A 17,577-nucleotide genomic window follows, 5' to 3' on the forward strand; every position below is an offset into this window, starting at 1 on the left:
TTCTTGATGAGAACTTCTTAACTCGTTGGAAATAGCGGGTCTAATGTGCTGCAATAATTCACCGCGTGAACAGCTGTTTATACTCAGAAATGTAGTTATGTTAAGATGCTACATTCATAAATATCGGTATTGTGCATTTGTTGTGGTGCCGTGGCTATAGATGTTTTCTCTGAGCTCAGAATATTTCATTCATGTCATATGTATTAAAACTGACGGTAATGCATTTCCGCACGAAATCTTCTAATTCAGCCACCCGATATTATAAACCACGCTGTTTTTAATATGCTGCCAATCCCTATTTTTTATTATTTGATGCGACTTACCTTGCACTTTAACCGATGTTAAATTATTTGTTTGTTTAATGAATAGTAATAAAGAAAGGAGAAATATTTTATAAGAAATAAGGTGTAGGCCTACTTTCCCAGATTAATTAAGGGGTTAATTAGGGGAAGTAAATTAAATTCAGCTTGATCACTGCACTATCTCAACATGCTTCGTTTAATACTTCTTTAATAAAGAAACCGTCCTTTCTCTTGTTCCCTTCCTAATCTCCCCTTTCTGTCTAAAACGCCTTTGACTGGGCAACAATAAATGTTTGACTGCAATAAATATAAATCAATTTCAATGTGTGCAAATCCTATTCACAGAAGGAGGGAGAGAAAATTATCTGGGAAAAAAAGAGGTGGGGTAGGGGGGGATTGGAGGGAACCCCCAAAGCAGCTGTTGAGCAATGATCTTTTTTCTTCTTGTCCTGTCACTCACCTCCATTCTCCCGCGTCACGGCGTTCCTCGCGACCCGTTCCATTCCGAACCCCTTTCTTCTTCATTTGATTTCCTGTCCCGGCTCGTCAGACCCCAGCCACGTCCAGGGTATCGGACCATCCCCTTGTAGCTTTTTTTTAGAGAAAGGAGGAGTGCATGGATGTCAAATTGCCCTCAAAACACCGTGAAAGATTGATTTGCAGCACTTTTCTTTCGCTTGACATTATTTCGGGGCGACTTGAATGGGAAACCCGCAAGCCCAGGACAGAATAAAGATGTTTTCTCTGCTGGAAAAGGGGGCAAAACTGCCCATTTACTCCCAGTCCATCAAGCCTGAAAAATAGAGCGGCATAAAGGGAGAGAACAGTGCCTATTGAGAGAAAGGCCGTATATACACATCTAAACACTGTCACAATATACTGAGAGCTTTATATTTACATCCATGAATATTAAAGCGCTAAGCGCTACAAGATATAGAAAAGATAGGCTACTTCTTCAAAGAAGATTTACATTTCTCTGTGCCCGAGAACAATGCTTTAAAACACATAAAACTCGCATCTATTATTTTATTGAAGGCATCCTTACCAAGTAGCCTAATTTATTAATATTACAGTGCTTAATGCCTGAGAAGGAACGTTAATGCAACTCCCAGACCGGTTAGCCCAATCTCGAGGCTGGAAATAGTGCATTTTGATGTTAATTGCAGTGAGCTCATAGGCATGTTTTAATATAATAGAAAAACTTATCACGAATATTCGCGCGTAGACCAATTTCTGAAATGTATAATTAGCGCTTCAAAACCCCAAATGGCTTTGATCAAACGTAAACAACTTGTGTGAATCTTAAATACAAATTGTCCTATAGTTTAGTCTATGCGTGCGCGCGTAGTTGTGTGTCTGATTGCAACGGTCCAAGATATGATTTCAAAATTTCAGCCGTTCCATTCAAAATACCATCAAAGCAAATACGTGATTTAGTCAAAATCGATATTTAATCTGAGTGGCGCAAAATGCACCACTCATACTCCTCGAACCCAAACTAATATTTACACTAATATCTGCAAAATTTGCCCGAATAAAGAATTAGACGCTAAAAACTTATTTTGGTTGTGACATCTTTATAACAGTCGTTATGAGAATGTCTAAGGAAGGTAACAAACAATAATGGTGGTGCGTAATGTCAATATGAATTTGACATTGCAATTCGAATTCGAAGGTAGAAAATAATAGCAGTCTACTTAATAAACTGAGTTCATTATTAGCTAATTACATTTTACTAGCTTTAGATTTATGCTAACCTGAGCCTGTTGAATATCACATAATGTAAATTGTGGTAAAATGTGTGTATGTGCCTATTTGCTTGTTACTGTTTTACAAAGTATCGCTGATTCTTCAATATAAGCAATTGTGAGTATACTGTTGTTGATAATCACTATTGCTTACTAAAATAAGCAAAGTGCTAATCTTTAAAAAAAAAAAACGCTGCCATCTTTTCTCAAAACCAGAAACCATCGCAGATTATATCATAATAAATTAGACGCGGTGCCTGTCTTTGTCTGGCCTCGCCGTACAGTACCGGAACAGTAAGCCGCAGAGTGGCGTTAGGTGTCTCATCTCGTAGAGGTGCACACCCGCGGTAAACGCGAGAAAGGTGAGCGCCTGCTTGCGCAGCGGAGAGGCACTTGTGGAGCGCAGCTCTAGCGCTAAGTCGCTCTTTCTTTCCCCTACTGCCCCCTCTCCCTTTCTCCTCCTTCCCCTCTCTCTTTTTTTACCCAATGGGGTGGCTACTCAATAAAGACTTTGCTCTTTTTTTCTGGTCGAGCAAGTCTATAGCATAAGGGGAGGGTCATTAATAACTAATTAGAGAGGGGTCAAACAGCCACATATAAAGAGAGCAGAGTCTTTGAAAGAACATTTCCAACCTACACTAAGGAGGAATACAGTTCTGGCAAAATCACATAGCTAGCCTACGGACCGGTTGTATTTTTCTGGCACATTCCTGTATTTATATGTTAACTCCCTTCAAGAAATCCGACGGCAGAAACAACAAAAACACATTTTTTTTTTTGATTTATCTTTACTTCAGTAGTTGCTGAAATTGATGGTGCCATGGGTACGGTTTTGCCCGCAGAAGCCATGGTACTCAAGCCTGGATTTAAACCGCAGAGTCTTTCCCTCTCCGAAATCATCACCTCCGACATCCTGCACAGCTTCCTCTACGGGCGGTGGAGGAGCGCGCTTGGGGAACACCTCGAGGAGAAGCACAATGCCGTCTGCCCTAAAACCGCTTTCACCGCGGAGGTCCTGGCGCAGTCCTTCTCTGGAGGTCAGTGGCTGAACAGTGAACACTTCTTTCTCTGTATACTGTCATGCACTGCTGCGGTTTTCTACTGAGTGTGTCAAGTTTTCCCCATTCGTCTGTGGGAATGTAATCTTTTAAATAAAGAAAACGGGGAACATAGGCTATATCACAAATATGGCCAAAAGTTGGAGCGATTGAGAATATTTGTTAAAAAGAGAACACAGGACCAACCTCGAGCGTATTATAAGCGATGTATGTGTCATTTTGGTGCTTAACACATATTCAGATTGTTTAGTTAGGCCTAAGTTCGAGTTTAAATTAATTTAATTTGATGTAGGCTTAAGCTGTTTTCTCCGTTTAGTAAAAAGATGTCCTTTACGTAGCCAGCTCAGTTTCTATCCTTTTACCAACTTTTTTTGGAGTTCGTGGCGCGAAAAATGAGCTAGTTCATAGGCCGAATGGTTTCGGTAATGGAATTAAAGGGGCGTAAAAACCCTTCTTTTTATAAACATCTAAAAACGTCGGTGAGGTCTCATCGTAGACGGCTCCAGCTGTCAGCCGGAATGAGCTAAAAAGTGAAAACTTACACTCGCTCACTGTTCGAGATTTCTTCCCAAGGTCCCCGTGACTTTCCCATTACTGTTCCCCAGTATTTTCCCACTTCCCCGCTTTATTTCCACCCATTTAGCGCATTAACCCGTTTAGCGCATTGAGACCTCGCATTTAGAAGCTTGTTAGGCGTGTAACTGTTGCTGACTCAAAGAAAAAGGGTATTAAATTCATTTGGTTAACTTTGTGCTTGACCTGAGAAAATTTCCACTTAAACCGAGGAGAGAGAAAGGTTCATTTTCTTTAAGATGTCCCTCATTCATCAGTCCCCGGACAGTCTCTTTTTCCCCCTTGGCAGCTATGGGGCTCCTCCGCTTTTTTTCTTTCTTTCGCCTAAAAAGGTTGCTGTTCCTCCGCTAATTCGCCATGAAGGCTAATTCTATTGCCATTCATATCATGTCAACCATCTAATCGCCTTTCCATTTTTTGTAAGTGAAATTCCCGGGCCTTTTAAACAAGTCCTGGTTTCATTCAGCGCAAATTTATTGCTACAAAGTTCTTAAAGGGATAATGAATTTGGAATTAGTCGTTTCTTTCCACTAGCGATTAATGAATATCACTTCTCAAAGCATGACAGATTGCTGGACCCGGAGTAATAGAAGACCGTTTAACCCCTATTCGGGCCGTCTTTTCCCCCTCGTCTCAAAATTTCTTTGAAATTGACATTAAAGAAACGTACGTTTTTTAAGCTTTGTGTTAAGAGGAAAGCGCTTTTCGAGAACAATCAGTCCAACTTTATCCATTTAACGGAATTCACGGGCGGCAAAGATGAAATTCTTACCTCAGTAATATGCGTGTGTTTTTTCGTTCTTATTGTAAAATATTTCCCTCCTGAGTTGTTCTGTACAAGATACAAGACCATAACCTTGATGTTTTGGTATTCTACCTCGGTGGCATGAAAGGCACGTAATGTCTCACAATCACATCGTATTTAACGTGTCTATTCCTGACTACTGACGTCTGGATCGGAATCTCAGAAGTTTCAGTTTTGCATTGTAGGCTATAATATGTCATTCCTTTGAATAAGGCATGCGTTTGTTTCAAATTCCAACAGTAAAATAAAATCTTAAATTCAGCTACATTTGCTATAAAAGAAAATATACTTTAATGTCTGTCGGTATATCTATGAATGACTTTCAAGTGCAGTTTTTAAATATGTACTTGTTGAAATATGAATGTTGATGACGTCCAACTGAATGCCTGCACTCATACAAAATCATCAATGGGAATGAATTTAGCGCATCAGATATGTTTCTGACATAAGAATAAAAACAAAAGATCTGAGAATGAAGTGGTGGTTACCAGCGTGCTTCGCTAGACACGCGCAACCGGAGCACGTGCAATGCGCATAGTTGCAGGCATCGCTGTAGTCAAACCGGCCGCTCTTTTCTCTCTGTAGAAGTCCAGAAGCTCTCGAGTTTGGTCCTGCCCAGCGAAGTCATCATCGCTCAGAGCTCCATTCCTGGAGAAGGGCTTGGGATCTTCTCCAAGGCATGGATCAAGGCCGGCACGGAGATGGGACCGTTTACCGGCAGGGTGATCTCTCCCCAGCACGTGGACCTGTTCAAGAATAACAACCTCATGTGGGAGGTCAGTGGTGTTTGTGCTTTTGATGTGACAAGTCTTCATAAATCAGAAAATAAATACTTGCCCGGCCGTTCCATGTGGCTCAGTTTCACATTTGCCCTGGCTCGTACTCAGGTGTTCAACGATGACGGCACGGTGCGCTACTTCATCGACGCCAGTCAGGCGGACCATCGCAGCTGGATGACGTACATAAAGTGCGCTCGAAACGAGCAGGAGCAGAACCTGGAGGTGGTGCAGATCGGCAGCAGCATCTTCTACAAGGCTGTGGAGGTGAGCCATGTCACCACCGACCAAATGAAAATGACATACCACACCTGGCCAAAGAAGCAGCGCATCTTGCTGGAACTTCTTTGAACTTGAAATTGCAGTTCTGTTTACTTTCTGCGAATTGCCCCCAGTTTGAGAAAGGAGCTGTATAAATAAAGTTCATTATTATTATAAAATGCTAAACAGCTGTTCATGCAAACAGACAATTAGTACTTAATAAATTAATAAATTTGTTACTAACTGTCCTGTAATTAAGGATATAATTCTGAAGACAAATGACACAGAGCAAAGCATGCTAGCTTCAGTGAATATCTGTGTGCATGTTTGACTGCTCTCCACTTTTTTGTCTCATGTCCACATCATTTTCCCCTCTTCCCGACCCTCCATTTCCTCCTTTCCCTCTTGTAGTTATGATCAACAGCAGCTGAGGTGGTCTGTGTTGGTTAGAAACCTGCCTGCCATCTTCCTGCTCGTTCACCTTTGATTTTGCGTACATTAAAGACACATCGCTGAAGACTTTATTAATTCGATTTTATGTTGTGTTTTCCCCTCACAGACGATCCCCCCAGACCAGGAGCTGCTGGTGTGGTACGGAAACACCCACAACACTTTCCTGGGGATCCCGGGAGTTCCCGGGACAGAGGAGGAGCTGCAGAAAAAGAGCAGGAGTGGTGAGGCTTTTTGGATTTTTGGATAGCTGGAGGCCGTGGCACGGGCGCTCAACTGATCCCAATCAGAGCCATTAAGCGGACAATAGGTTTCATTAGTGCCTGTGTTCACTCATTACCTCTGTAGCGGTAGATCCTTATCTGATCCCAGCCCATTGTCACTGGAAGTAATCACTGTACACTCCATCACAGCTTTGAGCTCCACAATCAGTGATTGGGAGACAGTGGGAGGGTTAAGGAGGAATTAAACTGCTGGACCAGTGCTTTATCAATTTGAATCCATGACATGTAACAGTATGTGACACATTTATGGGCATTTAGGCTTCAGATCAATTAACATACACTTGTCTTTAATCAAGTGCATTACATTACATTACCTCATTTAGCAGATGCTCTTCCAAATAAGCGCATCACTATGCCAAGAGTAGTTATCGAGTAAGTGCATCTCAGCAGAGTTTGAAATGGCAGTCATATGTTTTTGAAAAAAAAAAAGACAGTTGGAAAAAAACACATGGGAAATATTTAGTTTCATTCTCAAGAACTTCTGCTTCCCTTCAATTCATCAGGAACAGCAGTGATAGCAGCCATAGTCTGACCTCTGATGGAAGCATGGATCCCTGACTCCAGTATCCCACTCCAAGCAGCACAGGCACTTTCATGTAACTCACACTCCTCTTCTCTCCCCCTCTCCACAGACGACTCCCACTCCAGCGACGGCTCTTCCTCCTCCCCCTCCTCCACCTCCTCCCCCTCCTCTTCATCCTCGTCCTCCTCATCCTCCTCGTCGTCGGCCAGCCGCATGCGCTGCGTCATCTGCCACCGGGGCTTCAACTCGCGCAGCAACCTGCGCTCGCACATGCGCATCCACACGCTGGACAAGCCCTTCGTCTGCCGCTTCTGCAACCGCCGCTTCAGCCAGAGCTCCACGCTGCGCAACCACGTGCGTCTGCACACGGGCGAGCGGCCCTACAAGTGCCACGTGTGCCAGAGCGCGTACTCGCAGCTGGCCGGCCTGCGCGCGCACCAGAAGAGCGCCCGGCACCGGCCCGCCCACACACCCCCTCCCGCCCCTGTGGCCCTCGTGACACACCCGGCCTCCCTGGCGCACCACCTGCCCGCCATGGTGCTGTAATGGCCGGGGGGGGTGCAGGAGCTGCATGGATGTGCACGCGCATGGACATGCTGACATAGAAGCGCGTGCACGGATGCATGTAAGCTCGCAGTCATACACGCATGCTTGGGTGGGTGCATATGGGCGTGCACGCTGGATAGCACCTGGGCACAAATGCACACATGCATGCACACGAATGATGCGCAAGCACACACACAGATACATGCCTGCACAGACAAACTCATGGACACAAATGTGCATGTGCACTCGCATGGACATATATACACACATAGACAAATGCACAGACACGCATGCACAAACATACTTGCAGAGGGGGATTGCAGGGCTAAAATGGGGCAGAGTGGCACTGTGATACATTGTTACGTGGTACATTCTCAAATTTCAATCTCGTATATTGGTAAAGCTTTACAGTCCGTATGTCACTCTGTGCACTCTGGTCACTTGAGCTGTAGGACATCAGCCAAAGTGATGCCGTAACATTCCAGAACATCTCAGTTTTTAATTGGTGAGGAATGTTTGATTTCAGTATGTAAAATCACATGAAGTTTGCAACGTTGTGCACAGTGAAAATGACTGCTCCGATGCCTATCTTTTACCCATACACCCCTGGGGATAAGCACACACACACACACACACACACACAGAGCACGCACACACACACACACAGAACACACAAAAACACACACAAATACACACACACATGGACGCACACACACACACAAATACACACACAAATACACACACACATGGACGCACACGCACGCACACACACACACACACACACACGCACGCACGCACGCACGCACACACACACACACAGTCATACAAACAGAACAGAACAGCAGTGCACTTTACTGATGCATCTCTTTAGTACCCACTCAAGACTGAGCTTGCTAACTGTGTCTCAGGACTAGAAAACTTAAAGACAAACTGGTGTTTCTGAGCAAACAACATATTACAGCGCTTGGAGGATCTTCATCATTGTAAGCCCTAAAGAGATTTTAAATGGTGGCAGATACATTTACATTAACAGGAGAGGATTGACAGGTTCTGGGCCAGGTTACTGGCTACTATGGCAGTATACTATAAATGGTATAATTTGAATGATATATATAGTATTGATAGGGCATTATTTTAAATAAGTGGATATTATTTCAAAAAGTATCAAACAGAATGCCACTAATTGCCATATAAAAAAGTCTTGGTCCTACAAGAGTGCAAGCAAATTAATTTGTGGTGTACTATTGTGATAAATAGTATTTCCAGGTTAGACGTTTTAAAACAAATTGTTTGAACCAATGCCACTGCATGAGACAATTTCTAGTTTGGGGATGAATCACTGGGATTAAGGACAGATGTTAAGTCTCTGTAAAAGATTCATAAAACAAATGTTTTTTTTTTTTCAAATTTGTGAGGATTATATTCCATTGTGTATTTTTCTCCAAATACTACGTTCTGATGAATAAACAGTAAGACTTTACTGTACAATTGTGGCCCCTACAGCAACCACAGTTTGAGCGTTGATCTTTAATGGATTTCACTTGTTTAGCACGGAATATAGCGCCCCAGGTGTCCACCCGATGTCATTACACCCCTGTCAGCATGGAAGAGGATAAAATGTAGTTAAAATATAAAAACATTGATGTAATTATTATATTCTGCTTTCTATCACAAATGCTGAAAACCACTTTATATATGTACATATGTGTAAAACAGTATTTACCAGATATTATGGATAGTGTATGTATACACATGTAAATAACGTTGTACTTTCAAATGTATTCCCAATAAATGGTTACAAAATGACTTATGCTGTTATCGGGTCGTTTTAAGGAAGACTTCCGTCTTTTGTTGAAGACTGAAATGCAAAAATAGGGTAACGAGTGCCATATGTATATATATATTTGAGCTGTGTCAGATACATTTGAAAGTCCTGTTGGCGAAGAGGACTGGGCAAGTACCAGCATGCAACTCGTTTTCCTATTTATATATTTATATCGCAGTTACAAACATATAATTCTAAGAGAGTTTGGGGAAAAGGACGAACAACCAGATATGCATATTCAAGTCGGAACGGTTCTTTAAGTGTTCGCGCCCGTAACTATGATACTCAGCAGTTATAGAATTATGGATATGTGCTAGAGCGGGCATATCAGGGGAACCATTAGGCAGCTTGCAACACATGTATATTCATTAGACCTGGTTCATTAGTACGTCTTTGAATGTGTTACAAAAATGTTCATGTCTGCTACGGGCAGTCGACAAATTCCAGTGCGTCCCTAAGTGATGGAATCGGCATTCAAGGTGCAGGTGCCCATTGCATCCAGTAGGTGGAGCCAGACGAGCGGAAGAATTGCTTTAAAATATACTACCGCAACCCAGCTGTAGCGCAGAGCTCGCTTGCGCAAAAACAACTACTACTGTGTAAGTTACTTTTATTCTCAAGTGTGTAAAATACATGTGTTGCTTTTGTTTTTTGTCCGTCTGGGTACAGATAAGGATGTGTCATCGAAGTCAACTACAGCACTTGTTGGTTCCGTAAACAGACAGAATAAAAGACAACAGGGCTGGTGATACGGCATGGAACAGATGGGAAACATCTGGTTGTTCCAAGGGATTCTAGACACGAGTTTCATACTGATTACAAAACATATTCTTGTCACAAATCAGGAGAGGCCTAGCTAGCAGTTAGCTAAATGGACTCTTCCAGTGTTACGTTGGTCGCAGTCTAGCAGGATATCCCAAGTTAGCCACCGAGGTAACGTTAGCTTTTAAGATGTCTTTACGACATATTTAACATTTATAGCACAGCCTACTTTTACGGCGTGTAATGCTTTGTATATAGATTGTTTGCCAGCAAAACCTAAAACAATGCACGTCCTAAACAACCAAAGAGTCCTCTTTGAAACAACTGATGAATTACCATTTTCTCAAAACAATGTCTTCTCTTTCCCAGGCTCAAATACCATTAGAGTAAATGGAAATGTTTTTGCTGTATACGATGGAAACTACGAGCTAAATACAAGTAGTTCGGTTGTTAATTAACAAATTGGCCAGAATCAAGTTTTCTGCGGTCTTGTTTTCCACGAATGTTCCAGACATGGCCAGCGAGTGTCGCCATTGAATCATATCTTCAAGAGTCGCAGCGACGCCAGTATCTTTTAATATGCTGTCACGGGTTACTGCCCAGGAATCAGTAAAAAAAAAGTTGGAAAAAAAGAGCAAATTAATGGTTGCGCCAGGGTGGTGTTTCAGAGTCCATATGTTTTTTGCCCATATTGTTAACACAAGCGGAAAATTTCCCTGAAGACTGATACACTGGGGAAAAAGTCCTGCTCTGGGTTGTGTCAGTGCTTACCACGGCATTGTTTCCCTCTGCAAGGGTGCACAGCACCTGCATGGAGGAAGAGAAGCAGATGTCCTCTATGAGTGATGTGCTGGGAAAGGTCAAGGGGCAAAGTTCAGAGGTCACGCTGCACTGTAAAGAGTGGGTTGGGGGGAGGGGGGGGAGGGTTCAACCTTTGCCCATGTTATTAAACCCAGACCTGATCTTGCAGGCCTTCCTGGTTGTGCAGGTGCAAAAAAAGCTCTGGAAGCCGAGACTAACACTTGTGTGGACACAGTCCTGCAGGGTCTTGGTTTCACTCTGTCCTGCCTCTGAATCGGCCATGATAACCCTGCTGCTCCGGCCTTCTTCAGTGTGTAATGGAGCTTGTTGTGTACATGAGTGTTAAAGCTGGCATCACTACACCTCCCATCTAAAGACTGTCCCAAAGGTTAGATTTTTCACCTCCCCCACACTTTCAAGGGGCTTTGGTTTCGCATTGCAATCTCATGGCCTCCCTCCTAGAAGTTGCTTACAGTCTGTGCTCTTTGGTTCACCAGCATGGTAAGAGTGAAAACTGCCACTCAGATCTCCTGTTGCCAACTCTTCAGAGGAATAAGATGCCAGACCTCCCTCTTGAAGTCACTTCTTTGTAGATAAAAATGGCAGTGGGGTAGTCCTGTGTAATATTCAGAGTGAAATTTAGCTAGCTTTTTCCATGCTGTTTATTTCAGGGCAGTTTGTTGTGTTAGGACACATAAAATGAAACTTGTATGCTTCTTGTGCAGTCTTATTGCTTGTTACAGGGAAAAAATCTAGTCATTTCTGTGTGTGTGCAAACATTTGGACTCCTAGTCTTGAAATCCAAAGCTGACGACGCCACCCACATTGGTCACGTGCGAAACGCATACATGACTCTGTCTCTGGCCGTGCGGGAGATGAATGTGACACGGCCTTTAACACACGTGTGTTTTCGTACAGGGGGAGGTCCACGGAGCAGGGGCTGACCGTGCGGGACCACCTCCAGGAGGCTGATCTCATCGGTGCGTCCTCCGGCCGCGGGCCCAGAGAGGGTGTCCCTGAAGAGCAGCTGATGCTGTTTGGCCTAAAAAGCACCGCTGGCCTCTGGGATACCAGATGGCCATCAGGGCTGAAGCTGAACCACTTCCATTTAAAAAAAAAAAAGTGTCCCATTTAACCTCGGCAACGATGGATTTCTTTGGAAGAGTCCCTGACAGTTTAGAACACTTAATCTTGTGCTCGTTGTCTTAGCTAGGCCTTGAAAGGGTTGGGGCTTCAGGGAGTGTTTTTCTCACTGTAGTTTGTTTCCCTGTGTTTCTGGGCGTCCACCATATTGCCTGTCCCAGGCTTATGGTCAGTCAATGAATACACTTACATGTATACTAATGTTTCAGTCTCGACATGAATAGTCAGCTTTTCCAGCTATAACATGAGCCACGTAAACACTTTTCTTTGATAACAATAGCCTGAATAAGCCACCATTCAGACATGTATAATACATCTTGGATAGTGGCTTTGTTGAAAAGTTTATTGAGTCATGCACACACATTGTAAGGAATTTTCCTCTTATAAGCTGTAGACAGTAAGTTCTTTTAAAAGGAATCTTGGGTCATAATTTACTCTCTAGCTTTCATGGCTTATGAAAAACCTTGCATTTTTGGAGTGGCAATGAGAGAGTTGATTGCAATAAGGTGACCTGCAAACAACACATGATACTGCAACATCAGGCCATCCTCCCAAATAAGATAATTAGAGGAAAAATTCACCCCTGTCCTCTACAGGGCTTATTCAGGATACCCTGTATACAGGATTATTAGCCAAGTATACAGAGCCATGTATTACCATGTATACAGGAATATTGATACTGCCATTATACCATTAAGTATTGACTTTATTAGCATGGACAATACTGTGTCCATGTAGATGTAGTCAGTGTTTGCTGATGGAGGGCTCTCCACATATCTATAGCCTTACATGCGGAACAGTGACCCGGCAAAAACACACAGAGAACATACAAACTCTACACAGAAACAACCTGGGACAGCCAGGATTTGAACCCAGGACCTTCTTGCTGTGAGGCAACAGTGCGAAGCACTGTGCCACTGTGCTGCCTTGGGTGACCATAGTTTTTTGTTGATGGCACGGCAGGCAGACAGCAGCTCCCTGTCCCCAGTTTCACTCTGTGATCCCGGGCCACAGAACGTCACACCAAACCATTCTCTCATTCATTCATTTCACATATTACGTATGTGTCTATAGCATTACATTGTCTATATACTGAAAATGTAACCGTTTGTTTTCAGAAACATTCCCAGTGAGGCATCTGCACAGTGTTAGCAGATTACCCCAATCACAGGGATCTGTAGAACACCCCCCCCCCCCCCCAAAACAGCAAGAATCTTCTGTGTGATCGTTTATTCCCTTAGCAGATGACACTATCTAGGGCGATGGGGCATAGCTCCCATCTTGTACATTGACCCTTTTAACAACTGGATAAAGTTACTATTATTTTGCTGCTGAAGGGCACAGCTGCTTATCACCTTCCATAAACCGATACCTGTCGGGTTCTGAGTCCAGTGCCTTGGTTCTGACGCCACAGCTGCCTCCTGGTTTGATTGGTTGTTTGGATATGTTATCCAAGAGCCTGTTGAGCCTTGTGGAAGTACCCTGAGAGGTGGAGGCACATCAGAGTAAATTCTGTATCCTTTAGGATGTTACAGAGTACAGAGAGTGAGGCCAGTAAGTCCTGGAGACGGACCTCATCAAAGACACCACTCTAAAATCTTCCTGTTAAGGTCTGACTTCTTGTGACCCCCACTCTACTTCCCTCACCTGCTCAGTAAGGGAACAGAGGTGTGGCTCTTTCCTCATGTTAGGGAAATGTACTCTCAGAGGCAGAGCCTGGAGCTATGTTTCTCCTTTCTCGTTCCCCTGAGAGGAGTGGTGCCTCCATAAAACGCCGTGCTTCATTTGCTTTTATACCCGCGTACTACATTCATAACTGCTCAGAATTTTATTAGATTTTTCTTTAAATGAGGCATAATACTTGTGCACTTAATTTTTTCCTCGGTGCTTCATTAATGCCTTTCATTTATGTGGCCCTGTACGCATGTTGTTCCCCTTAGGATTAAATGTTTGGTTTGATATGCCTTTCTTTCTTACTAATTTTGATTGTTTCAACAAGTTCTGTGTTTATGGGATGACACCAAGACCCCCTCCTCTAGCTAGAGTAATTTTGGTAACTCCTAAATGCATATTATGACAATGATCATAATATATATATTTGCCTATTGCTGACATCATGGTTGTGGGATTTGGTTGTGTTCATCCAAAACCTGTGTGAGGGTAGTCTCTTTGTACGATACATTAGAGGTGGCCAGGCAGCACACCTTCAGAGCTTCATGCATGGCCCCTGAAGTGAGTGTGGAAAAAACACGTTACAAACTAGACTATTGCTAAATGTATTCTGGGTCTTGTTAAATACGTGGAACGCTATTACAGAACAGGCAAATACAAGAGTACTGTTGAGCAAGGTTACCAGAATCACTTCACCATCAGAACCTCTAAGTATATTTCTTATTTTGGATGTTAAATGAAACATTTAACATACAGATGAATTGCTGTATGAATGCAATAAAATAAAACAAATGAATATTAACATTTTGAAAAGTATTTCACTGTGGCCCTTGCTCAAGATTAAAATAGTAAATTAACAGACTGAAAAGAGCAAAAAAATAAACAAAAACATGCGCAGTTGTTTCGCGTAACCCTGTTACGCAAGCACGCACGCTCTGACGTCAGACGTACCCACCCCCATATTTTAGTAAACCACCTTGCGTACGGAAATATGGCGGCCGCGATGGGAGTCTGACCGAGGTTTAAATGCTCTTATTTTTAAATAAGAGAGCAAGAAATACATGGAGAAACGAAAACGGCATTGACCGAGGGCTCGCTAATCGCCCGTGTTGGATAGGAGTGGCGAAAACGGCGTGACAGCAACCCTGGCAGAGTCGGGGAAAGACATTCTGTGCGGTTAGCTAGTTTTTTGGAAAAGGGTACCCAGGGTCCGGGTACATCGGAGCCCGGGAGAAGAGCTCCGGAGGACGGAAACACTGGACACGGAAGTCGGAGAAAGAAAGAGGCAGTGGGGGTGGGGGTCGTCTCTGTCTCCAAGCCCTGTGTGGGTTTGTCAAGATCGATCGGGTCGAGTTTCTCCGCGGGGACCGTAGCTAGCTAACTAGCTGGCTCGTTTAATAGCTGCAGTAAGGACTGTGTTAGCTTCATGCTAGCTAGCTTGCTAACTTCTGACTTGCACACCCGGGGTCTTGTGCTGCATAATTGACGAGCGTTAGCAGTGCATCAGCACAAAAAAAGTGTTATCGCGCTCCCCGAATACTTTTGGTGGATCGGTGATAGCGGAGACCGTTTCCGCTGTTCAGGAACTCAGTACAGTGCAATAGACCTAAATCAGTTGCATAGGTAGGTAAACCAGAACATTAAAGATCGTATCCTCAATTCGTGGAAAATCTCGCTGGCTAACATGCTAAGTAGCTAGCAATTCAGGCAGTTTTAGCGGCGTTGTTGACATTGCGACATCAGTTAACTAGACAGACTAACTTTACTGACACTTCACCAGGGATAAGCTTTGCCAGTTGCACATTGAGTGGGTCGTTAGCTAATAATAGCTAATTATAACAGAATGTTATGAGAGTCAAGATTGGGCAGATTGATCCAGAATTAGATGAGTTCCTCTTCGTGTAAGCGATGCTGCTAGACAGACAGCTGGTCTATTAGTTAGCCGTTTGGATCTGTTAGGTAGCCATCTGCGGGAGTCATAGCTTTAAATTTGAGAGGGACGGGTGATAAATCAAAGACCAAACTCAAAGCTAAATCGTCGTTTACCTGCCGTTGAGCACGAACTGTAGTCACTTTACTGCAGTTAGATTTCTTCTGAGCAATACACCTGTTGACAAGGAATGACCGGTCACAATTGACCCCTGTGGTATTTTACCGTGTAGCAATCATCGATAGCATTTCATTTAAGTCCGTTTAATGTGAAAGGATATGGGTACTTTTATCACTGACAGCTAGTTCAAACTGTTCCACAAGTTGGAGGCAAGTATGTTGCTAAGCTGTTTCTTTCACGTCAGAACACGCAGTTCAAAGTATTTAAACAATGTACACTAACGCACCATGTTGCCTTGAAAGCTGACAACAAAATATTACTGTAAAAACATGAGTTTATTTATCACAACTGCAGTGCCTCGTCATAACAAGTGCCAGTCCAGGCGGATTCAGGCCTGTCTCCGTGGATTGCAAGCATTCCCGTTCGTGTAGTTGGCGAGCTATAACTAAGATGAGAAAATCAATTTAGGACGATGTTGACATCGGTTGCATTGCGAAGCGTTACTTTTTGAAACACCAATCTGAGATCGAGTCTAAACGCTGTAACTTCGTTTCCAGGGTTGTAGTGGCTTTTCGTAGCGATGCCTGTTATGGGTTTTATGTATTGCTTATACCTTTAAAGTGTTCTTAGTCTGTTTTCGGACTCTGGGTTAATTTTACGCGACACATTCTGTTCGCCTTTTCGTATCCATTTTCACCAGGCCCAGATGAGTAGTGCGCCTAAGTAAGATTTGCTTTTTTTTTTATCAGGCTAGCCTTAATATTATGTAGACATTTCGCCTTATTCCCGTGATCTAAACGCAACCATATCTGGTGTAAAAGAAAAAAAAAACACTTTCTTTCCACTTTAAGATTACACACTGCAGCCTTGAGCCGTTGAATGTATACGTGTATAAATCACTAATCACCGTGCATAGTGAGAATACTGTAACCCTGACCTGTGCCTTGTGAGCAACTGAACTGTGTTGGACTGGATTCCGCATCGTGCCTGATTGTGTCGGATCCTTCTGGGTTCAGCAGTACCGAACTGTCCCGGTGCAGTCAATGAATGATACACAACAGTGGACAGGAGACCTAACGAACCGTAGGCCTCTTCGCCTCCGTGCCGGACCTGCGCGTCACGGAGCTACGCTTTGCAGTCGGGCCTTGAATCCGGAGGTTAACGGTCTGATCAGCCGCGCTCGCCCTCCGGCTCGGACCCGCGCACGACCCGAGCGAATCGCGCGTCCGTCCTGAGCAGGGCCGCCGCTGCCGCATCCCCCGCCCGCAAAGACGAGCTCTGACTCCGGACCCTGACCGACACCCAGCGCGCCTCCCGGCTGCGGCCTGGCATCCCGCCTTTATGGGGCAGCAGCCGGGGAAGTTCGGGGACCAGAGGCGACCGAGTCTGCCGGCTCTGCACTTCATCAAGGGGAGCAAGAGGGATGCGACGCGCCACGGAGCCCAGCACTGCAACGTGTTTGCGGTTCACGGTAAGAGCGGGGTGCTGCCGGCCACCATCTCTCCCTCTCTGTCCTGTCTGAGCTCGCATGCACTGTCCTCTCTCTCTGATATTGCTTACAGTTCTTACCAAGTTTCTGACTACACGCACAGAGTCAGAGTTGTTGAACTGTGTTGCTAAACGACCGCGCTGACTTCAGTTGTGTGTTGGGGATCTTGAGCATGCCTTTGTCACCAGCAATATGACTTCTTAACACCAGGGCAGAGTGTCTTGCTAGCACTGTCAGTCAGTCAGCTGCTAAAGGCACTTTGTTGTGTTGGACCCCGTCACCTTGTCTGCCAGTGAAATGCCATGGGGTCTGGCCTCTGTACGCTGGAACTGATCCTGTACTTGGCAGAGGATCCTACAGCAAGTGGGGCTTAGATGGAAATCTGTCTGAGGGGGGAAGGACAAGGTGGAGGAAGGAGCAGACTGCCCGGTTTTCAGGGACACGGCTCTGTGTGACCTGCCACGGTTAGCTGAAGCCTACCACAACACTCGCCATATCCGCCGTTGCCTG

At 44.2% G+C, this 17,577-nt stretch overlaps 2 protein-coding genes across 3 annotated transcripts in view; both read left to right on the forward strand.

Moving 5' to 3' along the window:
- The first annotated feature begins 2,870 nt into the window (after positions 1-2,870).
- On the forward strand, positions 2,871-7,326 carry LOC118778579 (PR domain zinc finger protein 12-like). Of its 2 annotated transcripts, none has more exons than XM_036530197.1 (5): positions 2,871-3,087; positions 5,072-5,262; positions 5,374-5,529; positions 6,083-6,197; positions 6,890-7,326. In XM_036530197.1, the coding sequence occupies exons 1-5, from the start codon at positions 2,871-2,873 to the stop codon at positions 7,324-7,326; spliced, it is 1,116 nt and encodes a 371-aa protein (XP_036386090.1). The 2 variants fall into 2 exon arrangements, with proteins under 2 accessions (XP_036386090.1, XP_036386089.1); XM_036530196.1 differs by having other exon boundaries at positions 6,083-6,194; positions 6,836-7,326.
- Positions 7,327-16,749: 9,423 nt separating this feature from the next.
- Positions 16,750-17,577, forward strand: part of abl1 (c-abl oncogene 1, non-receptor tyrosine kinase) — a 35,547-nt gene continuing 34,719 nt past the window's right edge. Inside the window, exon 1 of the mRNA XM_036528473.1 lies at positions 16,750-17,049. Coding sequence (XP_036384366.1) covers positions 16,920-17,049 — 130 coding nt within the window. The 5' untranslated portion in view covers positions 16,750-16,919. The remainder of the gene's footprint in view (positions 17,050-17,577) is intronic.

Source organism: Megalops cyprinoides, chromosome 5 (assembly GCF_013368585.1).
Source record: "Megalops cyprinoides isolate fMegCyp1 chromosome 5, fMegCyp1.pri, whole genome shotgun sequence".
Classification (NCBI taxonomy): Eukaryota; Metazoa; Chordata; class Actinopteri; order Elopiformes; family Megalopidae; genus Megalops; species Megalops cyprinoides.

What these genes read in the sequence shown, in the direction of transcription:
- LOC118778579 (XM_036530196.1), top strand. Translation starts at nt 2,871, where the DNA reads ATGGGTACGGTTTTGCCCGCAGAAGCCATGGTACTCAAGCCTGGATTT. An exon ending in ATAACAACCTCATGTGGGAG is followed by an intron (nt 5,263 to 5,373) that starts GTCAGTGGTGTT and finishes GCTCGTACTCAG; the next exon opens with GTGTTCAACGATGACGGCAC. An exon ending in GCTGCAGAAAAAGAGCAGGA is followed by an intron (nt 6,195 to 6,835) that starts GTGGTGAGGCTT and finishes TCCCACTCCAAG; the next exon opens with CAGCACAGGCACTTTCATGT.